The sequence below is a fragment of the Oryctolagus cuniculus genome, chromosome 6, assembly GCF_051225735.1.
Source record: "Oryctolagus cuniculus isolate XC-2025 breed Fujian yellow rabbit chromosome 6, ASM5122573v1, whole genome shotgun sequence".
Classification (NCBI taxonomy): domain Eukaryota; kingdom Metazoa; phylum Chordata; class Mammalia; order Lagomorpha; family Leporidae; genus Oryctolagus; species Oryctolagus cuniculus.
The window spans coordinates 11,822,386-11,850,143 of record NC_142872.1 but is presented as its reverse complement, the minus strand read 5'-3'; the positions used below and the strand labels follow the sequence as shown (position 1 = coordinate 11,850,143).

General features: G+C 40.6%; 1 protein-coding gene across 8 annotated transcripts in view; it reads right to left on the bottom strand.

The window, feature by feature from the left end:
- Window positions 1-15,523: 15,523 nt before the first annotated feature.
- The window catches only part of PRR16 (proline rich 16), a 193,076-nt gene continuing 180,841 nt past the window's right edge, over window positions 15,524-27,758 (bottom strand). For all 8 annotated transcript variants that reach the window (XM_089334842.1, XM_089334846.1, XM_089334843.1 and 5 more), the window contains one exon: window positions 15,524-18,078. In XM_089334842.1, the coding sequence (XP_089190968.1) occupies window positions 17,323-18,078 (756 nt within the window). In that variant the 3' untranslated portion in view covers window positions 15,524-17,322. The remainder of the gene's footprint in view (window positions 18,079-27,758) is intronic.

Below are 27,758 nucleotides of genomic sequence, written 5' to 3'. Positions count from 1 at the left end.
GTAAACCAGCAAATGGAAGATCTTTCTCTCTCTCTCTCTCTCTCCACCCCCGCCCCTGTAACTGCCTTTCAAATGAATTTTTAAAAAACTGATAAACTAAAAAGAATCACTTTATAAAATTTACATGTTTGTGAAATGTTACCATATGTTAAATTAATGCATCTTAGCATTCATATAAGATTTCTTACCATTGAAAACTATTTTCTCACTTGGCAGAGATTCCTGCCCATTTCTGATTACGGATATATTCCATGATGAAGACGTTGCAGACAAGTGTCAATCAAGTTTTGTCCAATCAGAATAAATTCCAAAGTCTCTTCAAAAATTTTAGCTGCAAACAACTGTATTTAATACAGGCTGTGGGAGTATTTTAGCAACATGTGATCGCAGGCAGCCAGGACCTCTGAAGGTACATGCACTGACAGTCCATGTGAGTGCTCACTCTTCTTGATCACCTTCACGTACACAAATAGCTGACTTCCTTTTCTCCATCAACCTATTTCCTGATAGCAGCTGAGTTTTTGAGTCCCTGTCAAACCACCAGTCATCCACCAATACACAGGGGAATACAAAGGGAATTTAACTTGCTTTTAACTTTGTGCTGAGCCCACAAGTGAGTAAACTCAAATCACTTCTATACTAACTTCTGGTACAGCCTCCTTACACCAATCTCCATATCTGAGTTTCTTCCCACTTTTGGAACAATGGTGAAGAGAACCTGTAATGCAATCAAATACTTGACCTAAGTTAGGCATCCTTGGGTTTCCAAATTGGAGTGCCCTGATTCAAGTCTGGCTACACTTTGATTTATAGCTTCCTACTAATGCACACGCTAGGAGACAACAGGAGATGCTTCAGATTCACAGTTAGTTCTGGTTTCCTGACATGGACTTAAGTCCAGTCCACTGTTGCCAGCATCTGGGGAGTGAACCAATGGATGGAATTCTCTCTCTGACTCTGCCCATCAAGTATATATGAATAAATAAATAATTGAAAATTTAAAAGTAATTTTTAAAAAATAGATCTCTGGAGACCCTAGGAACAACTGTTGATATTTCTGAGGGTCTTAGTCTTTCATGTTGAATGGGGAATTTGGTTCAAATATACTAAAACATTTATTTCCATGCCTTCCAAGGGCACAATATTGGGTCTTGCTTAACAGTTGGATCTTACAGAAATCCTCACCCTTGATATTTCTTGTCGGTCCAACTTTGCCAGGACGGTTCAAAACTACCTGGAACTTTGGAGAGGGGCTGGCTATTGACGAGTAAATGAAGCTGAGTTTCCCTGTCCCGTTCCCTGAACAACTGATCATAGTGCAGTCTGCTTACATGATGAACTTACTCTTCTTGGGAATTTAAAAATTCTGTAACCCTTTTGGAGAAATCACCTGAGACATTAAAGCTGTACAGAGACATGCAAATTGTAAGGCTCCCTTCCAAAGCACAGCCTGGAACAACTTCCCTGGGAAGACCTTGCTATCTGTAGAACTGTATCTGGAGGGACTGGCAATTCAGAGTCCAGGATCAGGGGAAAAGCAATGCTCTTCTTTCAACACAGCTGTGATATTTCTAAATTGGTGTTTGCTGCTAGAAATAAAAACCTTTCAAACACGCAAAGCCCTTAAATATATCAACATCTAGAAGGCCACTGTGGGTTAAAAACAAACTCACCAAAATGAATGCTATTTAAATCAGGCTATTTGCTGGGTTTATTTGCGCTTTTCATGTTAATAGAAACTGGTTCTTTTCAGTGTATTTTATCCAGAAGGAGTCATCCTATGTAAAGTTACACATAATTATTTTTTTAAAAGAATGAGCCAAAGAGTAAATATAAATGCAGGAGATAATTTGAAAAGACAATACTCAAAGTCTTCCCTGCACACTGTGTTGGCATCATTGCTGCTGATTGGTTAGCAGAGGCTGGGGGGTGCCATTATAACCAGATGCTAATCTAAGCTAAATGCGGTTGATAATGCTAAGCCACCTTCTTCAATTCTACCTTCTATTCTCCCAGACTCTTAAAAAACTGAAGCCATGCATGAACCTGTAATTTGATTCCAGCCCCCCCCCACCCCTCTTGGCTCCAGGGCTGGGTTCTGAAATGGATGGCTCCATGATGCAAGGCTCAATCCTGTTTCCCCTGGAGCCCACGGTGAGTGATAAGCACTCCTTGCACCTCATTAAACCACAAGCGCGCCTTCACACCTCCCTTTATTTCCTCAACAAACACAACTATTTTTTAGCATTTCCTCTCCGAGGTTTACTGGAACACTGCCATACTCAAGAAAAGATGTTTGGAGATAATTTTATGGAACGTATCCTGAGGAAATCATTTCCTGACAATTAAAATCCAACCAGGTGCTCATTACTGCCTCTGTAAAAGAGAATAACCCGTTTGATAGGAGAAAAGTCAGTAATCAGCCTTCTATTGAAAAGCTGAGATGAGCAACTCACTGCCAGGACTGAAGCACTTGATGGGTTTTCTAAGCTTTTGATAAATTCATAATCAAGAAAAGGAGTTTTTTTGTCTTTTATGAATACATACATTAAAAACAAGGAATCAGCTTTTTAAAAAAAATGATTGTTGAATGCATGCCTAGGAAAGGTGACAGTTTAACCCTGGCTGTTACTAAATTCTAGAGGAAATTTAATGAGGGGCAGGCAGTGAAGGGTGTCTTTGCTATAATCAGAAACACTGCCAGATTAGGTGGTTATCATTTAATAAATTAAAATCAAAACCAGCAATAGTAATATGAAAATATTAAATGGTCTCGTGGACACTGGTTCTGAGTAGAGAAAATTATGCTTTCTTATGGTCATGCCTAAAAGTGAAAAACTGAATGGCCAAGTGCAAAGATTCAGTCCCCCAGGCCCAGCACTGCCCAGCAGGTGGATCTGAGCCTAGGGATGCCTCCCAGTTGCCAGGCATAATTCTTTTCTGCAAGGGAAATGTCCCTCGTCCTTCAGGGTCCCTAACTCCATACCTCATTTCTCTTACATTTTTAAGGAAAAAAAACCTCCTTTATTTGTATAAAGGTACTTCAAAGATTTCATGGGAAATAGAATTAAAATGTTTATTTTGATCCAAAAAGACTTGAAATCTGTGCACACGAGAGAGCTCATCAAAAACTCATGGAAATATGTACTAGGGAAAATGGTGCATGAATTTTAAAAATGTTTTGTACTAAAGTAAATTTAACTTACAGTTCTATTTTTCCACAACTTTCTGAAGTATCCTTATATATATATAAATATTATTTATATAGATATACATGTGTATATATTTAAATTTTTCTTCTCCCCTGTATCAAAATAGTGCCTTCACGCTTGCATTCTACAGAACTAATTTTCATTTAAGGGGAGTAAATGGGAATTTCTTAGAGCTATTTCATAAATAGGAATTAGGAATCTAATAGAATTAGACAATTCTTCCTGCCCTGAAGTGCCATCTGCCTTTAATTCAATGAGCTATGCCGACTGCTGAAAACCACAGAATGTGGCACACCGTAATAGTAAATGAGCAAAGCTTCTTCAGAGACAAGTTCCCACTCCCTAGAGAAGCTGGGAGAGCATTCGAAGAGCATCTAAGAACCCACTTCCTGACTGTCCCTCCCAGGTAAGGCCATGTCGTCCTCTCGCCTTGAGTTTTGATCAGGTTCAACTGTACCAGACAGGCTACCAGCTCCGGAATAGATCAGGATAGATCAGGAATGGGGTTGGATCCCAAGTCTGTCACTGATAGTTGGGACACAGAGGGCAAGCAAATTAAAGGCTCCAGGCTGCTATCTCTTAGAAGTAAAAAGGAGAGTAAACACCCACCTTAAGGCTGAACTAGAGGGCCTTAACTTTGCCCTTAACCATAAATTCCAGATGAGTTTCATGGCTACCCTTGTCTCAAAGCTCTATCTTAGAAAACTCTCCACTGTCCATTATAAATTTTCTCTGCTCTTTGAGATGTGAGTTCATCCTTGTCAACCTGGGAGCCATTCCTTCAAAAGGCAATCAACAAGAGACAGTGTCTTTGTCTCAGGTTCTATGGAAAGCTAGGAATCTAACTTTGAGAGTAATTTGCAAACACTGATGAGCTAACACATTGAGCGCTGCCAGGCCACAAAAGTTGGGCTCAGTCTTTTTCCCTTATTGAAACAGTCCTACCTCCTACAACCCATTACTACAGTAACAGTAAATAAAGTCTTCTTGCCATTTCAGTCTGTCTGGTCAAACTTTTCTTTGACAATGGTTGTTAAAAGCATTAAGTAAAGTAGCCTACGTAAAATACACAACATTGCACAGAAGGATTACTTAGTCATGTTGCTGTTCTCCATCACCCACTCTTTTCAAACACCAGAAATTTTCTTCTGAGATTCTTGAAAATTCCATCTCCCTCTTACAACGACTAGGTAGAGCAATATAATAATGGTAGCTAAATAACAACATCAAAAAAAAAAAAAAAGAAAACCCTGTCTTTGCAGTTTTTTTTTAATGGATGAATACACTCAAGGAACTAACAGCAAGTGCTATTTCCAGCATCCATTGAGCCAGACGGAACGGTCTGCACATTTGCACCAATCACAATGATGGGGCTTTGACAGCTGCATCCTGGCCAGAGGACACCTAAGGTCTCAAGCTCAAATGCACTGTCATCAACACACACTCCAAGCACAGAGTGCAAACACTATGCACCCAAAGCCAAACTTTAAGTTTCCTCTTCAGGGACCAATAAAATCACGAAGCAAGAATAACTCAATGTCATCACCCTAGGAAGTGTGGAGGAGGTTTGCTCAGCAAGGGTCAATGGAAGAACCCTTACTTCCTTTCTAGTCCGAAGGCACTCCCAACTTAGCACGAGGAACCTTTCTTCTGTTCTCTTCTCTGAGTACAAAAGTCAGTCATTTCCAGTGTCATATTAATGGAATCTTCATAAGCACATTAACGAAAATAGTCTCTTCCTTTTTAATTCTGTACTGAGATCTCTTGGCAGGCCATACGAAGCCATTTTTATACTCATCTTAATTATATTACATTTCTCTGAATTTGTTATATGACTGTTAAAGGAGAAAGATGAAAGATACAATGGGAGTTTGCGGACTAAGGACTTTTTCAAAGGAGGCCTGTCTGCAATCAATGGCATACAAGGTCCTTTTTGTTGGAAAATTTGATTTTTAAAAGCTTATGATCTGTTATAATTTTTCTATCTACATCATCCTATGCATAGTTCTAATTTAAGTTTACTAACTGGAAATATTTACTTCTAGAAACAATTGCAACAGGGTCAGCAAAGGATACTGTGAATGGTTTACAGTTGTTTTTATATTTAACATAAAATTAAGAATTTGGATACTTTTAATGATTATCATATCCCAATTATTAATGTATACCTTGTGGCTGCCAGCCCCAAAAACTCAAAAATAAAAGACCCAAGAAACAACTGAAGTTTCTTGAAGCCAGTGTGGATAAAATGATTATAATGAAAAATGTAATTAATAAAAAATATAATTTGGAACAGACTATGAACATTGTTTTTCTGAACACAAAAATGGTATTCTATTCCTAGAACAAACGTGAAAAAAAATTAGATACTTAGCTCGTTTAAGGCAAATGTGGAACATACCAAACTACATATAAGTTTATTTTAATCAACACAACTTACGGAAAGTGGAATTTGAGGGAGGTCTTGAAGGGTACGTGACTGATGACAACGTCAGGCTATCGCAAGCTGCTCCAGCTTTCCTGCATTGTCAGCAAGCCTGGAGAGCTGTTCGTGATGAATTATTCTCAGATTGTTGGAGCAACAGTCTATACCTAAACATGTCACTGACACTGAAGCAATATTTTAAAAATTCAAACAATTCAACTTTTGCTCCTAACAATTTAATGTCAAATTTTGGAATAGACGTTGAGCCACTGAATCACAGAACCTTTGAATGGTGGGTAGTACATGAAAGCCACACATTCCCCACCTTAAACGGATCAATAGGGCAATCATTACCTATACTGCTGCATCAAGAAAACACTTTTTTACTCTCCACAGAAAAATTTTTTTTTGACAGGCAGAGTGGACAGTGAGAGAGACAGAGAGAAAGGTCTTCCTTTGCCGTTGGTTCACCCTCCAATGGCCGCTGCGACCGGCGCACCGCGCTGATCCGAAGCCAGGAGCCAGGTGCTTCCCCTGGTCTCCCATGGGGTGCAGGGCACAAGCACTTGGGCCATCCTCCACTGCACTCCCTGGCCACAGCAGAGAGCTGGCCTGGAAGAGGGGCAACCGGGACAGAATCCGGCGCCCCGACCGGGACTAGAACCCGGTGTGCCGGCGCCGCAAGGCGGAGGATTAGCCTAGTGAGCCGCGGCGCAGGCCTCAGAGAAATTTTTTAAAATACAGATTTTTAAGCATATTGCATTCTGCACATGCGGTATAAAAGGGTGCCTCAGACTTCATAAGAACCAGTTTTGGACTGTTCTCATTAGGACAGTTTCAGAGGTACACTGTCTAAATACTGTTATTTAATGATTCTTAATTCTGCAGATACACTGGAATCACCTACGGAAGCCTAGGCCTACCATAAAGAGATTCTGCTTAACTGGGGCAGGATGGAGTCAAAGTGGAAACCTCCCCAGCCTATGTTGATGTTTAGGAGGGCTGCGACGCCCACTGGATCTTAGAAAAACAAAGAAACAAGGCTTCTGAGACAGAAAATGGCCATGTGTCCTGTGATGCTCTAGTTTCTATCCTATAAGATACTAAGAATTTTTAGAACATAGATTCTCAAATTTGCTCATCTCTCCATCTGGTAAATGAAGTCATGGTCTCTTTGGTGCGATTAACTCCACACTTTTACCGGAACCTTGTGTTCTTCCAGATTTGCAACACATCCCTAGGAAAGGAGAGAGAAGGAGAGAGGAGAGAGGAGCCTGGATAAGCCATTGGGGTTATTCTCTGTGGAGTTCAGAAAGGGGTCTAAGCTTGAGTTCTCTTAAGATAACCATCCCTTATACTAGCTTCTATGTTTGAAGTGAGCAGCAGAAAAATGAAAACTCACAATTCTGTTCGCCTACCTAAGGCCAGCTATCATCAGTATCTAACTCACTGAAAACCTCCTAACACACCTTGAGGTACTACCTACTGCCAAATCCAATTCCATCCCCCTATTCTTTGAAGATTAGTATATATCAAGTAATCAAAGCTATTTACATCCACCTGTGGTTACAAGAAGTCCCGAGGAGCTTTCCTCATTTCATGGATTAGGAAATTTATGAGGACTGACCTTTCAAACTGCACGCTAAGTAAATGTCACTCTTTTAAACTGGCAACAAAGAAACTCTTACACAGAGAACCTCGGATGTAAAAATAGTCTTTTCCGCTTCTCACTCCAATCTTCCTAAACCCTGCAAGGAACAATACCTTAAATAAAAGCAATAGAAAAGGCTATGAGGTTGGGAAATGATAATCAATAAAGCATATTACATATGAATTTAGTCAACAAATACATTTTGAGATGGCTGCCAAAAGTGATTTCATCAAACACCACAGGAAGAACACCCTGCATTCGGTCCAGAGATAGGCACTCTACAGGAAATAAAATAAAAGCTTCACATAGCTAGGCTTGGAAGAGACATTTGATGTGAATTCTGAACATAACCAAGCAAAACTATTAGAATTTTCTCAACAGGAAGGGAAAGGATATCATTTTATGTTTGCTCCAGTAAGTAGACAAGTTTAGGATGGCCTGGTAAGAATGCCATCTGTACTATTCTGGGTGCAAACTACCTTTACCTCCTGTATTCTCATCTGTGAATCTGAGATCCTTGCAGGCAGGGGGTAGTCACTCTTGTCCCATCAGCATCTGCACAGTGATTTGGACACAGCGTAGGATGCCACGTCTTCAATGTGTGCCACTGAATGACTAAAAATAAACCTGACTAAAAGCCTTGTCCTCATGGGAACATTTATGCAGCAGACTTGTCTCTCCGACATCACCTTAACAGCTGTAAATATCCCTTGGGAGGAAAAAGCAGCACCTCGTCTACACAGTCAATGTATAGCACATTTTTAAATGAGGAACATAAGTAAAATAATCATGTAAAAATGAACCCTATGTTCATACATTAATGTAAGGGCAGTGTTTTCAGGTCAGTTTTTTTAAGTAAAATATTTTAATTTTTTTATTTCTTAACATTTTTGTTAGTTTATATTTTAAAGAAGACAAAAAGTTTGCATTACTATCATGTACAACCCATTGCTTTGAAATATCCGTACATTATGAAATGACTGGTGAGCTAATTAAAACATGCACTAAATCATGTACTTTTGTAGTGAAGGCTTACTTCTTCTATTATTTTTCACTTTGCTTCATTTTTGCTGAGCACTACTTGCATATATGAAACCACTTTATCAGCTCAAATGTTCTCGCGTATTTCTTCTTCTCTGACAAGATTATGATTCTAACACACGTGTGTAGCAATCTGTCTTGAACTACCTGTTTTAATAGGCGTGAATTTTGTATCAAGTGAGGAAACTCACATTTGTGAGCATCAATTTGTACAATGTTATTCGGTTCACTAAAAGGTCAATGTTCAACCTACAAGGGGAAGGGGTTCCATTAAATCCGTAAGTTCCTTCAAATTCAACACCTTTATGGCTTCTTGTTAGGAAAGTCGATCAGGACACGTCATCTGTAACGATATTGCTAATTTAAGAGAAGATACACACTTTACAAAATTTATATTTCATTACAAGTTGGTTATTTTTCCATACATATTTTTGCATATTTTTATCCATGCTGTACCCCTGTTACCATTGGGATTTTTTTTTTAAGTTTACAAAGGATTCCTGCATGTGGTGGAAATCCACACAGCAAGGCTTACAACACCAGGAAGCTGAGGCATCATCTGAGGATGGGGCTCAAATTAAAGACAAGGGATAGGGACTGAAGATGGGCAGGGCCTGCAGGGGTCAGTCATCAGACCACCCGGCTGGAGCTGTTCTGGGCACTGGGCTCCCCAGCCCGGGACCCTGGAGAAGGAAGTGTGGAGATTTTTGCTACAACTGCCAAGTCGAGGGTTAAGACTTTTATACAGCAGACAATCCTAAGCCATCATAAATTCTGGATTTTGATGAAATGACAAAAGGAATGTTTCTGTTGGATACTGGCAGGACAGGGGGCGAGCAGGTCAGAGGCCGAATCATCAGGCAGATGGGAGAGCACACAGCTCTACTGAGGAGTCTTTGAGGATGACTTTACACAGGAATATTTGAGACAAATGGAAATCGCTTGGATAAAAGGCACAAGACGGGAAAGCTAAATACAGATGAAACCTGAAGTTGAGTTATCTGAGCATTTATTGGGAAATAGTATGGAAGAGGTGTTTTAGTATTAATTCTCCCCATAAGTCCTCTCAGAAAAAACAAATCTGTTAAAAAAAAATTGAGTGCTGTATTTTAAATATCAAGCAAAATATGGCTTTCACTTGATTGAATTATGAATTTTTAAAGGAAGAGAAAATAAGCCCAAATACTCTGTTTTTATCATAAAGTATCATTTGAATTGGTAGAAAATATTGGTTACAGAGAATATTTGGGACTATGATTGACAATATTCACTTATTTCACACTGAACCCATAAGTCACTATGGTCACAGCACTTCAGTTCTCAGCCCCTCTGAAGGAACATCAAAGAAATATGGATTCAAATATGCCCCAAACTATGATTACAGCAAAGCAGTAGTTGATTGGTGTTTTGTCATATTTTTTAAATGCCACTGATAAATCATGTTTTAACCATGGATTTTTTTCTTTTAAACAAAAGATTAAAGATTTATCCTCTAATTAGAACAAATACTCTTAGAAGAAATACAGATTCCTAGTGGTAACACACTTTAATTTCACAAATTACACTCTGAGTGAATTTACTGGCATACTACTAAATATTATCATAAGCAGTTAAAACTAAGCTACACTAGTCAAAAGTTTAATAAACTATACTTTTTGGCAGTCATCGTAGATTTCTATCATGTTCATTTTCTGACTTGACTAATGAAAACTTGGTACACAATTCTGAAATGCTAAGCTAACAATGGATATTCTTGAGTATCCTCACCTAGAAATAAATACGGTGGCCAAAGGCTGTATTAAATCCAACATGCATCATAGTAAACAGTGTCAAATTTCTCCCACTCAGCTTCTAGCATTGCTGTTGTTAACATTAGTTTCTCTCCATCCCTGTTTAAAGATGGCATTCTGCTTTGTGATGTGATTATATGTTCATCAGCAAGTATAGAAAGCAAGTCCATAAAACTGTATAAAGAATTTAAATTACACACCAAAATGATGAACAGGTAAAGATGTGATATATACATAATAGAATAGTACATGCACAGAACGGAAGACTACTGGGTCATAAGCTGGGTTGAAATCTTACCATTTGCAACAAAATTTGAAGATCATTAAGTGGAATCAGCCAGGCATAGAAGGATAAGTACCACATGATCTCTCCCCACATACAGTGTAGAATACATTGATCTCATGGAAGTTCCAAGTCTAATGGTCTTTGCCAAAAGTTGGGGATGAAAATGGGTGGGAAGTATGGAGAAAGGTTGATTCATGGGTACAAAATGGCAGAAATACGAGAGTAAAAAGTGCTGGATTTCTGTTGCACAGTAGGGTGGTATACACAATGTACTGTATGTTTCTCCCTCTTATAAAAATCTAGAAGACTGAATTTTTAATTTTTTCACCAGAAAGATGTACTAAATGTTTAATGAGATAGATACCTGCCTTGACTGGACATTATGCACCCTACTCATGTGTCACAGCATCACACGGTACTCCATAAACGTGTACAATATTTATGACTACTGAGTTTTGTTTTCAATAGCATTTTCTATTTCTCCTTTGGAAATGGTGGTAGGATAACTTCAGCTTCCTCATCGGTGATCTTCTCCTCTGTCCGGATATAAGGAGATTATGGGGAAGGCGAAGTCCATGTAGCTAGTCTGGGTTGATAGGACACGTAGGGCTGAGGAAGAAGCATCCACAGGACCCTCCAGTCAACTTGTCCATCACTGTGGTATCTCAATACTCCTGTGCCGCTCAACATCTGCTTGGGGGACTCCTTCTCTGGAGTCTCACAGACTAAGAGTGAGGAAAGAACTTGGATTCTTCTAAGGTCCTCAAGAGATCTGGTACCATCATGTGTAGCCTACTGTATATCAACTAGTAAGAAATAAACTTATTTTTCTCTTATTTTCTATCTCCCACTAACTTTCTCAGTCAAGTTCCAGTTAATGAAAATTTTCAGTTTGATAGATTAGCTGTATAGAATTTAGGCTACTTGCTCTCAGCAGTCCTGAAGGTAGCAGGGAAGACAGGTTGTGCAGTAGATGGCCTGCTGGCAACTCTGGCCTTCCCAGACACCAGACAGCCAATTCCCAGTGCCACTATCTTTTTCTCATTTGTAAAGAGCAGATAATAGCAGCATCAAAGACACTGTGTCGTTAGGAGGGAAAAAAATCATGTTTTGATGTACAAATATGTGCAAAACACTTAGAAAAGTGTTTGGTATAAAGACAGACCTTGATTAGGGCTAGAGATCATGTTTGCCGCCATGAGTCATAACTCCCTCAAAGCAAACATTGTGTCACTGAGCTAGTTCAAAATTCCCTGTGGTGGTTGGAAGAACTGAAAACTGCATTGCCAAGTTGTGTACAGCCATATCTATAGTCTAATAACGAAAGCATGGACACGCTTCTATCAGAGATGGTTCTATAATCTGGATTGTTGGAAGTTCCACAAGGTGGATCTTTTCTCATTTTTATCTCTATGGTCAATGTTACATAGAGGAAATTCACAAATGAAATACTAGGGGATGATAGTGACACATTCAGGGGCAATGACATGAATATTGAACTTCTCAGGGAAAATAAGCAAAATAAGAGTCTTTGATCTGGGGGTGGGGTGGGGAAAGGAGAGGCTGTTGATACAATACAGGAGAAAATGAGGTTGGCATTATTCAACAGCTCATTCATTTTAGATGGTAGCTAAATTGCCTGAAATCCCTTTCCACATTCTGCAAAGATCAAACACATTAAGAATGTCAAAACAACATTAGGTAACCCCTGCCAAGTGTCAAAATAACTGCTCAGAAGAAAGGAAAGATTTCCAAAGTTCAGGTCTAGGAAGAACACAATTAAATGCTGATGTTGAGGAAAGAAAAATCATGGGCATTAGGAAAGCCCAGAATTTGCTATGGTTTGCATTTTGGTAAAATAGTGAAAGTGAGGTACTGTATTTCTAAGCTTAAAACCTATGGTATACATCAGTAATAAAACTGTAATATAGAGATGTTGCTATATTAGTTTACCTAGTTTGGACCATCTAAAAGTGAAAAAGGACAGTGTAAGCATTATTTCCTTCTACTTTCCCTTAGTCTTCACAGAATTCTACCCATACTGATTCCACTACATTTTCAGAAGAGAGGCATCTTCAAAACCTATGTTTCATTTTGTTTTTTCCCTATAATATCAGCGTAAGAAAATCCAAGGGCTTTACATGAAATGACACCTCACATAATTGCTGCTCCACTGAGATGTAGGTAACTGAAGTTTAATTTCAACACTGCTGTGAGCCCTGCTGGTAGCACAACACCTGTCATTACTTCAGTACCGTGCAACTTGAGTGATTCTAAAACGACAAAGTGTTTACTTTAAAGACTTAATTATGGTGTCCCTGCTATACACTGACCCAGAAAATATCATATGGTTTTAGGATAATGTCTAGTAATTGTCACATTCTTTGCACTTTACATAATTATGCGACAGAAGTTTATGGCTCATAAATCATCTCCTCACTTAGAAAACTTCACTGAGTTTTTATTATTGCAAAACTGACTACCAACAGAGAGGAGCAAGAAGCAGAATCTTCAGGATAATTATAGAACTTGACTTGCATTCCCGTATATATCCCATGGGAAGAAAGTCAAGGCAGTGACTCATGAGTTGATAACACCATTCCCAGCGCAATTATATGTAGAACTGCTCAGAATTTTCTTCATGGAGTACCTAAAAAGAGCTAAAGTTAGAATCTGAGGATGCAAGACTTAGCTACCTTTTGGCAGCCACACACAGTCCCTGAAAGTAAGCAACGATCCATCCGAATAAAGTAAATATCACAGTGCCTCCTCCTTTTGCTCACTAAACACTGAGCACACAGTTTACAATTCAACCACAAGATATCTGAGTAAGTTAGATCACTTCTGCTAACAGCAGATTAATTCTTTCTAAAATTTTATTAAACTAATGATGTAGGGTATAGATGAAACATAAATTGGAAAAGTGGGAAATTTTCCTTTTGCATATGCTTGTATTTTTGTGAAGATATTTTTATCATTTTAAAAATTTATATTTATGGGAAAAGCAGAGAGCTAGAGAGAGAGACAATCATCCATCTGTTGGTACATATCCTAATGGTTCCAACAGTCAGATCTGGCTCAAGTAGAAGACTAGAACTAGGAATCTCATTCCAGACTCTGACTCCGGTGTCAAGGGCCAAGGTAACTGGGCTATCATCTACTATCTTCAAAGGCACATTTGCAGGAAGCTGGATTGGAAGTGGAGCAGCCAGGACCCAGACTGGCACTCCAATATGTGATGCCAGTGTTGCAAGAGGCAGCTTAACCCTCTGGACCAGAGCATCAGCCCTGAAGATATTTTTCTATTTAGATTAAGAGTGATATAAAACAAACAGTTACACTTCCTTTTATAATTACTATTCCTACTGGGTGGTGAAAGATAACTTTGGTCAGCTTTCACTTTCTTCTTGCCTTTTATTAGTAGATATAGAGATATAATAACTGGTACAAATATCATAATCTCCAAAATCGGCCCAACTTTGTCTAAGCTAAAAAGTCCATAAACACTTCCTATTACAGTTTCATTACTGAGGGCTCTGTCTTTCAAGATACATTCTATTTTGCACTATGTATTGATGGTGTCATAAGCTGTGCAATACCATTTTACACTCTGTGAGAACACCACCCTCATGTGTGGTTACCACACTGTGGTGCATTCTCTATGTAAATAAAAGTGTTCAACTGCCTATTATTGGGGAGAACAACATGGTACAGCAGGTTAAGCTGCTACCTGCGATGCCAGCATCCCATGTGAGTGCCTGTTTGTGTCCCGGATGCTCCACTTCTGATCCAGCTCCATGCCAATGAGCCTGGGAAGGTAGCATAAGATGGACGAGTACTTGGGCCCCTGGCACCCATGTGAGAGACCTGTTTGAAAATCCTAGCTTTGGCTTGGCCCAGCCTGGGTCATTGAGAACAGTTTAGAGAATGAACCAGCAGAATGAAGATCTTTCTCTTTCTGTCAATCTCCTGTGCTCTCCTATAATTCTGCTTTTCAAAAAAAATTATAAAAAAAGCCAATTATTTTAAAAAGTGGCTGCCCTTAAGGAGTTGAGAAAACAATTTCTGTTTGAGGTATTTAGGAGGAAAAAAGTAAGCTATGTTTTATGTTGACTTAGTGGATAACGTACAGAGCTTATATATCAAAAATCTTAAATTTTGAAATCAATGTTGACTGATTACAAAACTGCATTACCACTTATGACACTTCAGGTTTCCAGGAAAATATTACAATGCTCTATGACAATTGCTTTCCAAAGTCTTAAAGTTTGTGTGTAAGAACACATAGTATGTGTATATAACATAGATATCACACGTATTCATACATGTGCTATACACACACACACACATATATACACACACACACACACACACACATTTATATATCTAGAGGCCTGTCACTGAATGTTTCAAATCTGATAGTTGGTCAAGAAAACGTTAATGCAATTCATTCCATATAGTAGTCAAAGAATGACATAGTCTGGAGTAAATATACTCAAAGCAAAATCCCAAATACTCCTGTAATCTAAGAGTTATGTTAGCTACCAACAAACTGTAATACAGAGCAAGGCCAATAATTGTAACATCTCTGGCATCCCATTTAATTCATCTTTCCAAGTCAACAGTTAATTTTAACTATGATGAATAAAGATGGATGTTATTTTGCTACAGGTAACCAATTACAAAGAAAGTGATGGCCTTTCACGGAGAAGCTTTGCCCATGCTTTGAGGAAGGGAGGATATGGACTTCTGAGGTTATTTCTAGGTATCTGGCTCAATGGAATGACGGGACTTACCCAGCTTGCTTTAGTGAACACCAGTTAAGTCTGTGGATGACATATGGTTGCTGACAAGCTCTACCTTGAGATTTAGCTTGGCACACACTGCCAACAGTTTGGGTCTCTCACTATAGGATCATCATTAGGTCACAGTAATTGGTTGCAGAAGGAAAATTGGCTTAAGGGACGAAAGTGAGTATCTGCTATGACGGATTATAACCTCAAATGGTCCAGCACTTGATGGGTAGCAGGAGGAAACTATTCAAATCGAGAAAGACGATGAAACCCTAGGTTTATTTACACCAAAACTAAACACGTGCATTAAAAAGTTAAGAACACATTTTGGTATTCAACAAGTCCATTATTTATTTATTATTTATATATCTGGCCCATGTCTGTTAAACATACTGAAAGTACAGTTAATCAATTTTAGAATATGGCATTTCTTGATGATTGTCCGTATGTTTTGTAACACTCTGAAAAGCTGAATTATTCTGTTTATATTATCTTCATATCCAACCCGTAAAGAACAAAAGCATGGAGAGTCAACGTTTAACACAACATCCTCTGGTTTTCACTCATTTAACTGTTCCTTTAAAAAATAAACCCTATTTTCTCTCCGTATTTTGCCTAAAATACATTAATATAAATAGGAAGTTGTTTAAAACTTTATTCCAAATTACCATGGTATAGATCCCGAGAAAGCCAAAGAATAAACCATGAAGACTGCCAACACCTTTTGCAGCAGTAAAATTTTAAGTTTTGGTATCAAAAGTCAAACATTCAAAAAGGTTGCTGTACTCTTTATCAAGTTGCACAGTAAACACATTTCTCCTAAAGAGAACCCCTCTACCCTTCCCACTTAATGCACCAAACTTATGCAGGCACCTGTTTCATCAGAAATCCAGGGGAGATAAACTCATTCCCAAGAAAATGTTTCAGGGCAAAATATTTCAGTTCAAATCAATATAGTTAGGAACCGCACTTGGTCCAGGAGTGGGTAAGTTTTCTCAACTGACAAATGAAACCGAAGAGGACTTTTATCTGACAACTGGTAGAAAGGGCTCCCACTCTTTCTTCTATGGACCAACAAGGGACTCTGGCATATTTCAACTATGGGGTTGGGGAGATGCTTAAGGCTGATGCTGAATTATCAATATTTCCCCTCTGCTATTCTCCTATAAAGGTGGGCTCCTCCAGGGAGGCAGAGAGCTTGCTGATCCAAGAGACAAAGTATCTCACAGTCCCAGTGATGTAAGGGGCGTGGTGTATCCTGGAAACCTAGGAGTGTGGGGAGGGTTTGCAGGGCAACATGGGAGGGAGGAATCCACAGACGCTTCTGGAAGTGTCGCAATGGAGGACATAACATGCAAATGTGCACAGTTCCATTGAAAGCGTGGAATATGATATTTAATGCAGAAAACTCTACCACAGACTCACTGTGATTCCGGCTCCTGTCACAGTTGCTTCCCATTCTGATGAACATTAACACTGCATTCAATGAACCACAAAACGGATTCTAATTCTGAGGAACCTTTGGTATCACCATTAACTCCTACTGTTTATTGACATAATGATATTTCCATAGACCAAAATATTTTATTACACATATAGCTGAACACAGAATTCATAACTGTATAGTATAGAAAATAATCTCTTTGTATTATCCTCAGCATTTAATAATGCAAAACTAGTGACAAACATCTCTAGGAAAAAAATAGTAAAATAGTCCTTCCATATTAAAACTTCTTATTAAAAAACTTTGGACCAAAGTTAAGAGTGTGATGTGATTTTAATGCATAGATGAGTTGGGCATGAATAAAATGAATCAGACCCCATCTCTTGCAGTGCATCAAAAATTTTAAATCTGCAGGTCACAGTTTGCCATAGGTCAATCACAAGAACAGTGCATTCGGGTTTCCTTTTTCCTTATTCTGCAATTTTTGATGATTCGACATCCAGAACAATGTATACCCAGGATAGAAGCAATGTACTGCATACTTACCAGGTGATTTTTATGCCACTTTGTTGAATGCAGGATTAATATATTTGGGCTTTTTATTGCTTGAGTAGAAAGTGCTCATTATTTATCATTTTATGTTTATAACTTGTTTTTTTTTTTTTTTTAAATGGCATACATCACACTGTGGTAGTGGTTGACTTTCTCAAGATTGTCTTCTGTGGTTTTGGTGCAGTGGGAGGAGGCACAGTTGCGGGTCTCAGAGGGGGGAAGCTGTTACTGTGGCTTATTCCCAGGCCCCCATTTTCTAGCGGGAAAGGAGGGATGTGGGGTGGAGGAGGGAGGGGCGGGCCGTGGTGCAGGCCCTTCCCTGGCAGGTGGACAGGCTCGCCGTGGGCGTGGACCTCCCTGTGTTTTATACTGTGCCGGGTGTCACAGTCAGGGCAGTAGCCGTGGTACTGCACTTTCTCATTAAACCGGACGCGTTCCCGAGGCCCTGCCTGGGGACACCTGTCTTTGTCAGGTCTGTGTGTCAGAGGCTGCCCGGGGGCCTTGTCCAGGTTACTGGTGGGTATGCAGCAGATATCTCCATTTGGAATTCGGTTGGGTCCCCCTGGCAAGCCTCCGTTTCTGAGAAGGGTGCCGTTGGTCTTCACAGGGTTCACAGTGGGCAACGCCCTCGGGGGCTCCTCGCACTTCACAGGTGTCAGCCTAGGAGGAGGCGGTGGAGGGTTGGGCTTCCTCAGGACCGTGAGGATGGCCGAGGGCTGTGCTGGGGGCCTAATGAGCGGCGCGTTGGCCTGCACTTTGATCTTCTCTATGCTGGAGGCCGTGGTGCCACTGGAGCTGCTGTTGAGCGTGTCCGTTTTAGAGCTGTCCGTCATCTCATCCTCCAGCTGTAGGTCAGAGGTCAAGGTATCAATCTGGTCAACCACCTGGTGGAAAGGACAAGGTCATTGTGTTGAAGAATAACCCAAAGCAAAACAGACAAGATACAGTTTCTACCTGTCTGGCTGTGACCTGCTACAGGGTCTGTGACGGACCCTGAGCTGCGCGTTCCAGTGCTGCTTCACGCTCCACACAAGCAGTGTACATCACACAAATCCACCTGCTTCGTCCCTGGGCGCCAGCTGCCTAGAACCGCGAGCGCTCTGAGTGCACACAGCCGAATTCTGACTCGGCTGTATTCGCCAAAGGCGGGATTCTCATGCGAGACTACAAGTGAGCAGCATGCGAAAGACCACAGGAGAAGACTGCTTCTGGGAGCCAGACCATCGATCTGACATTAGGAATGGTTGTGTTTTGAGCCTTGTTAGCCGGAAGGAATCAGTCCAGCACACCACCTTCCGTCCCTCCTAAATAACTTTCCATCTTCAATCCGTTAATATGTGTCTTTTTATTTATGCTCTCAAATCACTCTGGTCTTGTTTTATGCCCTCTTAAAGGTCAATCTGCTTCCTGCCACAGGATGTTTGCACATGCTCATACTCCTCCTTGAAAGGCTCTCACCTCTGCCCTTTGTCCAGTTAACTCCTAAAGAGCTTCAAAACCTTAAGAGTCACTCAAGAAGCAAGTTAGTAAAGAATTAATTAACTGTAACAAGGAATTGTGTTTCCGGTATCAAAACATTCATTGCAATTTAAGTCTCAGATTTAGTGTGATCACTGGAATGATGTTTCTCTTCTGAATGACAGTACCAGCAAGAGCGGGGCCCTTGTCTGACCTCTCGTATTCTATGGGGCTGATACACTGACTGGTAGGATTAGCAGCACAATAAATACTTGGTGAGTGGATGCAGCAAAGGCAATGTCTTCTTTCATCCAGTTCAAGTGAGAGCCAATGAGATATTCATTTCTGCTTGATTTCTGGTGATGCTCTTGTTTTAGAACCTGGTCATTTATACCAGCAGAAAATAAGAGGAAAGGACTTCTCCACCAAACACCAGAGCTGGTAGGGGGATGTATAAGGACTGTGAGTGGCAGAAGGGGAGTCTCAGCCTCTGAGGCATGCATGGCATTAGCCCTGGGTGCCTTTTAGCACACAAAAAATCTGCAAAAAAGGAGACTGCTCATTGGCTGTGAGGGGAGTGAAGCCTGTTTTCAGAGGTGCATAAATGCTGCCTAGATCCTTGACAGGTTGATCGCTCCTAGTTGGCTTCAGATTTTTTTATGCTACTATTTTCTGAGTTCCCATGACATGCCCAGAACATACAAAGCAAAAAATGAGACAGCATCAACATGGGGCAGGGAGTCTAGTGGGAGGGTTTAACTTCCAGTCCTCAAACAAGCAACGGGCAACGGCCCCAAGCATGCTGGAGCATCCAAGATGCTGAGAGAGGACCCCACCAGCAGGTGGGCGGGGCAACCCCCAAGAAAGTGGGGGCCCGGGAAAGAGCCAGAGCAGCTCCCCTGTTGAAGAGGGTGCCCCCGTGAGTGGCTGGAAGGCCCCTTTGATGCAAGGGCACTCAGAGAGGAGGCTGTGGGATCCCGAAGCAGCCAACACTGGGAGAACCCTTGTGTTGCGATACAAAACTGCCGTATGTCTGTTAAGAGCTCCAGAGTTGAGAGGAGCGGGATTCAGAGACCAGGAACTAGGATTTTTGAGAACAGAAGCCTCCTCTAGTTTCAAACAGGAAAATATAAACAAAAACCTTCACCCAGACATACCGTGATGCAACTGGAAAACCATGATGAAAGTTTTACAACAACAGGACATACACCACATATTTATAGAGTAATAAAAATTAGGTTAACAGGAGATTTTTCTCACAGGTAATGGAGACCCCAAGACAATTTTTTTTTTAATTTCTTTTGACAGGCAGAGTGGACAGTGAGAGAGAGAGACAGAGAGAAAGATCTTCCTTTGCCGTTGGTTCACCCTCCAATGGCCGCTGTGGCCAGCGCACCGTGCTGATCCGATGGCAGGAGCCAGGTGCTTCTCCTGGTCTCCCATGGGGTGCAGGGCCCAAGCACTTGGGCCATCCTCCACTGCACTCCCTGGCCACAGCAGAGAGCTGGCCTGGAAGAGGGGCAACCGGGACAGAATCCGGCGCCCTGACCGGGACTAGAACCTGGTGTGCCGGCGCCGCAGGCGGAGGATTAGCCTAGTGAGCCGCGGCACCGGCCGACCCCAAGACAATTTAGAAACACGCCTAATATTGAAACAAAAGGACTGGAAATGCTTCACAGCTGTACTCTCAGGCAAGAGCGAGAGAAACAGGCACTGAAGCCCGGCTGAGTGTACACCTGACGGCTCCGATTCTAAGTGCTGATCAATGACAACACAGCATGAAAGGTAACCACCAGAAGGAAAGACCAGAATGCAGGAAGAAAGAGGAACCAAGAATCTGCTACACCAGTGAATCAACATGAGTACTGGGTACAAAGACCAATACAGTCCTGAGTAATCTGAGAGAGGGCTACCAAATGGGAAACTGAAGCAACATGGAAAAACAATGTCTGCTCCTAGGACAATCCAATTAGAGCATCTGAAGGCCACTGCATTATTTTTATATAAGGAAAATCAGTACCTATGTGAGACTGATTCACTTTAGGTCTCATTCAGTCAGTGACGAGTGTGAAAAATTATAGGGTAAGTACAGAAAGAATGGACTCAAAATGTTAACTTTCAAAATAATGTGAGGAATAAAAAAGTAAAGACAACTCCATCAAAAAAAATACAGTATAAAAACCTCAAAAAATAGTTTTGATGTATGCCTAACTGAGGAAAGGGTTTAGCCCAGCAGTTTAGATGCTTGTGTCCAATAAGTCATATTGTAGGACCTGGGTCTGACGCCTGCTGTAGCTCCTGACCCAGCCTCCTGGTGATGCAGACCCTGGAGGGCAGTGGTAACGGGGTAAGTGGTTGGGATCCTGCCAGTCATGTGGGGCAGGGGCACCTGCACTGAGCTTTCAGCTCTTAACTTTGGCCCAGCCTAGTCTTGGTCATTGTGGGCATCTGAAGGAAAGGACTGGTGGATGGGAGCTCTCTTTCTCTGTTTCAAATAAATAAACCAATAAACAAACATTTAAACAGTTCAAAACAATTTATTCAAAAATAATGACTACTGTCAAACAGACACAGAGATCAAATATAAAGTACAAATAAGAAGCAACAGACAAGTAACCAGATCCACGGGTACCAAATGAAATGTATGTTGAATCTTCTGTTCTCAAACATTGATGGAGACAGAACGGAGAGGCACACACACGCATACACACACATACATCCTTAACAAAAATTAGGCAAAATGGTATGAGTGAGCAATGCACACAAGATAAACAATAAATTTCCAAAAGCCACGCAAACTTACCCCAAACCTTCCTAGTCTCTGAAGTAATGTAAACTGAAGGAAAATGAGATGGTTTGGTAAAAACAACAGTCTTGATAATCACATTTTTTGGTGATGATGTGGAAAATGGGAACCTTTTACGTTGCCAAAGGAAATGCAAACTCAGCCAGTTCAGGGAACTTTCTAAACAGCAGCCTGGAAATGGCTAAGACACATACCTTGTGGTAGAGTTCTTTCAGTCACAAAGCTTAGACCACTCTGGGAAAACACTAACCCATGTTCATGAAGCAACGAAAACCCGAGGATGTTCCCTGCAGCTTTTGTTTGATTTGGCCTTAGCTAAGTATTAAATGCAACCTCAATATGTATTAGTAAGTAATGGGCTAAGTAAATGCAGAGTAGATAAAAGGAAAGCTCTACAGTTGTAGGTATAGGCAGTGCTAAATCTCAAAAATCCTATTACTAGGAGGCTAGCATGTTGGTGCCGCAGGTTAAGCCTTTGCTTATGATGCCAGCATCCCATATCAGAATCTAGTCAAGTCATGGCATCACTGATTCTGATCCAGTTTCTTAATTATGTGCCTAGGAAGACAGCAGAAGATGGCCCAAGGACTTTGGCTGCTGCCATCCATGTCGGAGACCTGCCTGGAGTTCCGGGATCATCCTTTTGGATTGGCCAAGAACTGGCTGCTGCAGGCATTTGAGGAATGAACCAGCAGACAGAAGATGTCTCTCATTCTGTTTCTCCCTCTTTTTCAGTCACCCTGCCTTTCAAATAATTAAATCTTAAAAAAAATTATTTTTAAAAGTTATAAAAATATATCCAGTATGTTTACATTACTTATATAGAAACACATGTAGTCCATTTATATGACATGAAAATAGATAATTCACAATAAATTCAACCAAGGAGGAAAAGAAATCGATGTTGGGGTTCATCAGCTACATAGTCAACACCTTCAATTTCTTTTAAACTTGATATAAAGTAAATGTAAAGATTTAACAATCTGAATGATATCTGTGCTGATTTTGTTATGTGATATTTTATAATCAGGAAATATAATTTGAAATAAGCTTTACTGCCTACAATTAAGCTGTAAAACATGTTATAAGATACATATATGTAACACAATGCTTATTATACACACATCAGCTATCAAACAGTTGCTTATTTTTCATACTTTTGCAAGCACAGCTATGTACACTAAGTTAGTAAACATCCTGCATACCATACACCACTATTAACTAACTAGTCCTCGGCTCTTTTGACCTGTTCATCTGCACTTGTTCCCCCAATAATAGAGATTTAACCACTGTCTTTCTCTAGACATTTGACCTATTTTTAAAATGCATTCACATGTAAATAAGTTCATAAAATATTTTTCTTTCCTTGCCTGACTTATCACTTAACATAATTCCTCCAGTTCCTTCCATATGGTGGCAAATGGCAGGATCTCTTCCTTTCTTAGGGCTGAATAATAAATACTTAACACTAGTTAAATAAAGTAAGGAAGAAAGAAAAGAAGGAATCCTTAGAGATGCCATGTGGAGAACATATTGCAGGGTGCTGCAGTTTACTTACTTGGCCAGTTAGAGCCGACTGCAGCCAAGTGGGAGAGGAATAAATTACCCAGAAGGAACCCACTGAGTCCCTACCATTGCAAGCCTCTGTTTCTGCTTAAGCAATTTCTAAGTACCACACTGAAACTGAAGGAAAATCAACCACAGTCAGGATGGAGTTAGTGAGGACATAAAATGAAAAAAAGTGGGTCTGGAAGGATAATTTTTGGGGAGACATTTGGAGAAGAGAAGGCAACACGACATCAACCATAGGAACTCAGCCATCGGGTACCTAAGGGAAAATGCCGATCTCAAACTTGACGTTAGGTCGTCTGTCCAAGTGATTGCAGCTACCAAGGTTGTGGAGGTTCCTGCTAACGCAAGCGAAGCAGGGAGGATTTTAAAGAACAACGGCCGATGCTGTGGACGACTCCTAAAGGCTTTTTCTAACCATCCATAGCAGGAAACCGTGGTTAAACTGTGGGATCTTGCAGAATAAGGATCAATGTGACATAGAAATCACACAAGCTCAACGTTTTCATGTCTGGGAAAAGCAGCTAGGTGTTTTCATAAAAGAGAAGCAAGTGGATTTATAAGAATTTAAGTGATTATCAGATCTTGGTTCTTTGTGGGAATCAAAATCTAGTATATATTTCTCTGATATATCTTAAAAGATGAAGAATGAAATAAAGACCCTGTAAGGGAGGCTGGAATTCAGGGAGAAAGGAGCTCCTTTTCTGTGCTCCCTCCGGGCTACAACTTGATTCTTCAGCGCACTTCCCTCAGATGCCATAAGCCTTTCCATTGCCCTGGCCTTGCACACAGCACACGGACTGCACAACACGGGTACTTAATAATAATCTGCTTAGGAAAACATTTTAATAAACAGAGCCTGAGAGAAAAGCCATTTCTCGTCCTATTTCTGCCCCTACCCAGATTTCTGGGGTTGGGGCTGATCTTTAAAGTCTTCAGCCCCCACAGGAACCAGCTGGCACACAGGGATGGAGTAGGCAGGGGCAGAGGAAGGTAGGGAGCTTGCTGAGACCCGGCGGAGTCTTCCTTCATGACCTGACCATGAAAACCTTGCTCCAAGGCTGTGCACCAAGGTCAAGTCGGTCCAAGTCCTAAGCAACTAAGACAGGTGGAGAGTTTAGATGTATGTTTACCTGTAAATGCTTGTCCATATGTCTCTAAATGTATTGATAATCATTCTAAATCCCACTTTTGTATTTGTTCTGAATCCTACTTTTGAATTTAACTTAAAAACAGAGAAAATACACTTTAATTGCCTTAACAACACGGAAAACCTTCTTTTAAAATGAGTCAATCTTTGTTTAGGGCTTCATCATCAACATTCTCAACCACAAGAATTTCAATTACAGAGGCCAGCACCGTGGCATAGCCGGTTCAGCTGCCATCTGCAATATGGCAGTTCAAATCCACGCTGCTTTGCTTCTGATCCTGCTCCCTATTAATGCACCCGGGAAAGCAGCAGAATATGGTCCTGGTTCTTGGGATGCTGCAACCCATAGGGGAGACCCAGATAAAGTTACTGGCTCCTGGCTTCAGATTGGCCCAGCACCAGCAGTTGTGGCTATTGAGGTGTCAATCAGTACATGGAAAAGCTCATTCTGCGGTCCCTCTGCCTTTTAAACAAACAAACAAACAAACAAACACATCTTTTTAAATTTTTTTAACTTTTATTTAATAAATATAAATTTCCAAAGTACAACTTTTGGATTTTAGCAGATTTTTCCCCCCCTAACCACCTTCCCACCCACAACCATCCCATCTCCTGCTCCATCTCCCATCCCATTCTTCATCAAGATTCATTTCCAATTATCTTTATATACAGAAGATCAATTTAGTATATATTAAGTGAAGATTTCAACAGACTGCACCCACACAGACACACAAAGTATAAAGTACTGTTTGAGTACAAACTTAATAGAGGAAATAGAGGAATTTAACACAAAATGTTAAACTCCATAAGAAAATTTATGGATTCTTATATTATCTTTCAGAGTGATTTATGGGCCGGCGCCGTGGCTCAACAGGCTAATCCTCTGCCTAGCGGCGCCGGCACACCGGGTTCTAATCCCAGTCGGGGCGCCGGATTCTGTCCCGGTTGCCCCTCTTCCAGGCCAGCTCTCTGCTGTGGCCCGGGAGTGCAGTGGAGGATGGCCCAAGTGCTTGGGCCCTGCACCCCATGGGAGACCAGGAGAAGCACCTGGCTCCTGCCATCGGATCAGCGCGGTGCGCCGGCCACAGCGCGCCAGCCACGGCGGCCACTGGGGGGTGAACCAACGGCAAAAGGAAGACCTTTCTCTCTGTCTCTCTCTCTCACTGTCCACTCTGTCAACAAAAAAAAAGAGTGATTTATGAAAACAATCACATTTTGATTATGTGACACCAACAGCAAAGACCTGAAAAGAAAAAAAAAAAGTGGGAGCCATTGGAATAACAGAGCTGGAAATGTGCCAGGGGATTCTAGTTTAATCCCATCAAGGTGGCATGCGCCAATGCCATTTTACTTGTTAAAGTGATCAGTTTAAGTTCATAATTGATCAAAAAGATAGGATTAAGAATCAAAGGGATTACATATATAAGGTCAGTGTCCACAAATAATATTTGATAGAATTAAAAAGGAGAGAACGATCCAACATGGGAAGTGGGATACACAGCAGACTCATAAAATGGCAGATGTCCTAAACAGCACTCTGGCCTCAGAATCAGCCCTTAAGGCATTTGGATCTGGCGAAAAAGCCCATGAGAGTTGCACAGGCATGAAAAGCCAAGATACTGTGGCAAAAAAATGACCTAAATGAAAGATCTCTGTGAGTGAGATCCCAGTGGAAAGAACGGGCCATCAAAGAAGGAAGGACCTTTCCCTGAAGGGAGGCGAGACTTCCACCTTGACTATGACATTGTCTAAATAAGATCAGAGTTGGGGAACTCAACAGGCTTCCATAGCCTTGGCAGCTCATGACAAGAGCCTCGGGTGATTACTGACGTCATAAATAAGAGTGCCAATTGTTAAATCAACAACGGTGTCACTGTACACTTACTCCCCATGTAGGATCTCTGTTCTTAACATGTTGTACTATGCGAATTAACAGTAAAACTACTACCCAAACATTACTCTATACTTTGTGTGTCTGTGTGGGTGCAGTCTGTTGAAATCTTCACTTAGTATATACTAAGTTGATCTTCTGTATATAAAGATAATTGGAAATGAATCTTGATGAAGAATGGGATGGGAGATGGAGTGGGAGATGGGATGGTTGTGGGTGGGAGAGAGGTTATGGGGGGGAAATCTGCTAAAATCCAAAAGTTGTACTTTGGAAATTTATATTTATTAAATGAAAGTTGAAAAAAAAATAAAATAGTGAAAGACATCAAAATATTAAAAACAAAAACCCTTATGACATGTAAAAAAAAGAAAAGGAATGATTTATGAAAACAACCACATTTTGATTATGTGACACCAACAGCAAAGACCTGAAAAGAAAAAACACAAAGTGGGAGCCATAGGGATCTTTGCCCTAAGAACCATCCACAACACAAGGAGTCTGATCTACCTTGTGTCACAGTCCATTGGAGGCAGGTAAAAGCTCTACCTTCTCATTATTGTGTGGTAATATCCAGTAACCAAGCCCAAACGCTGCTGGCACAAAAACTTTGTCCAGTGGTGGCAGGGTGATATACAGGATAGCAACTGGTAGACCCAACCAGACCCTTTCCTAGGAGAGGTTAAGCCCAACAGAGTAGAAAGTAGTGCATCAATAATGAGGGTTTTCCAACATGCAGACAGGATGGCCAACGGGCACTGGGCTCACATTCGTAACTCACACACCTCATTTCCACTTTGGACATTACATCAGATTTTGAAAGTATCTACCTACCTATTTATGTCTATTCAGATTTACTTATTGACAAGATTAAAAAAAATTCATCATACAGCATACAACACTGTTCTGACTGATGGATTACAACACTCGTTATATACTGCAGAAAAATTTGTTGCATGGAAAATGTCTGTAATTATTTTATGGATGGTAAAAGTATACCGAATTGCACTCGTGCTAGAAACAAATGGAAACATTTAAACTCTTCCAAAATTTGGTTAATTCTTTATGAAGAAGAATGTTTAAGAACTTTCTGAACAGTGGTGACTTGGGCCTTTCTGTAGTATGGAAGACTTTCTCAAGGGACCCAAAGGAAGGAAACTAGAAATGCCATGACTTGCCATAGCTGTCTTTGGATGTCTTGAGCACCCATTTTTTAGCTAACAATCTGATTGTGAAGAGAGGAGGACATGCTCATCTGGGACATCCTAAATACTAGCATAATATCTGTTATTTACTCTCCTTTACCTTGGTATACTTGATAGAGTATATAATGGAGATGACAGTAACCTAGGATATAATTGTCACAAACGCAGACACTAACTCTGTGCTGTGCTACCCTTAGGGTGTGGCCTCCAGTTCCATGTTCAAGTTCAAGGCTAGGGCTACTTCATGTATGCCTGTAAAAATGAGAGACAGAAAGGGATTGGGGGAGACACATCTGCTCCTTTTTAAGGAGTAGTTTCAGAAGTAATATATTTTATTTAATTACATCTCACCAGTCCAAATTAAGTCATATAGATTCAAGGAAGGTAGAAACAGCAGGATTTTATCTGCAATTCAACGTCCTGTAGAAACAAAGACTGATTTTTGGAAAGTCTGTGGAAAAGGTATATTTTAAGAAAAATGCAGAGCT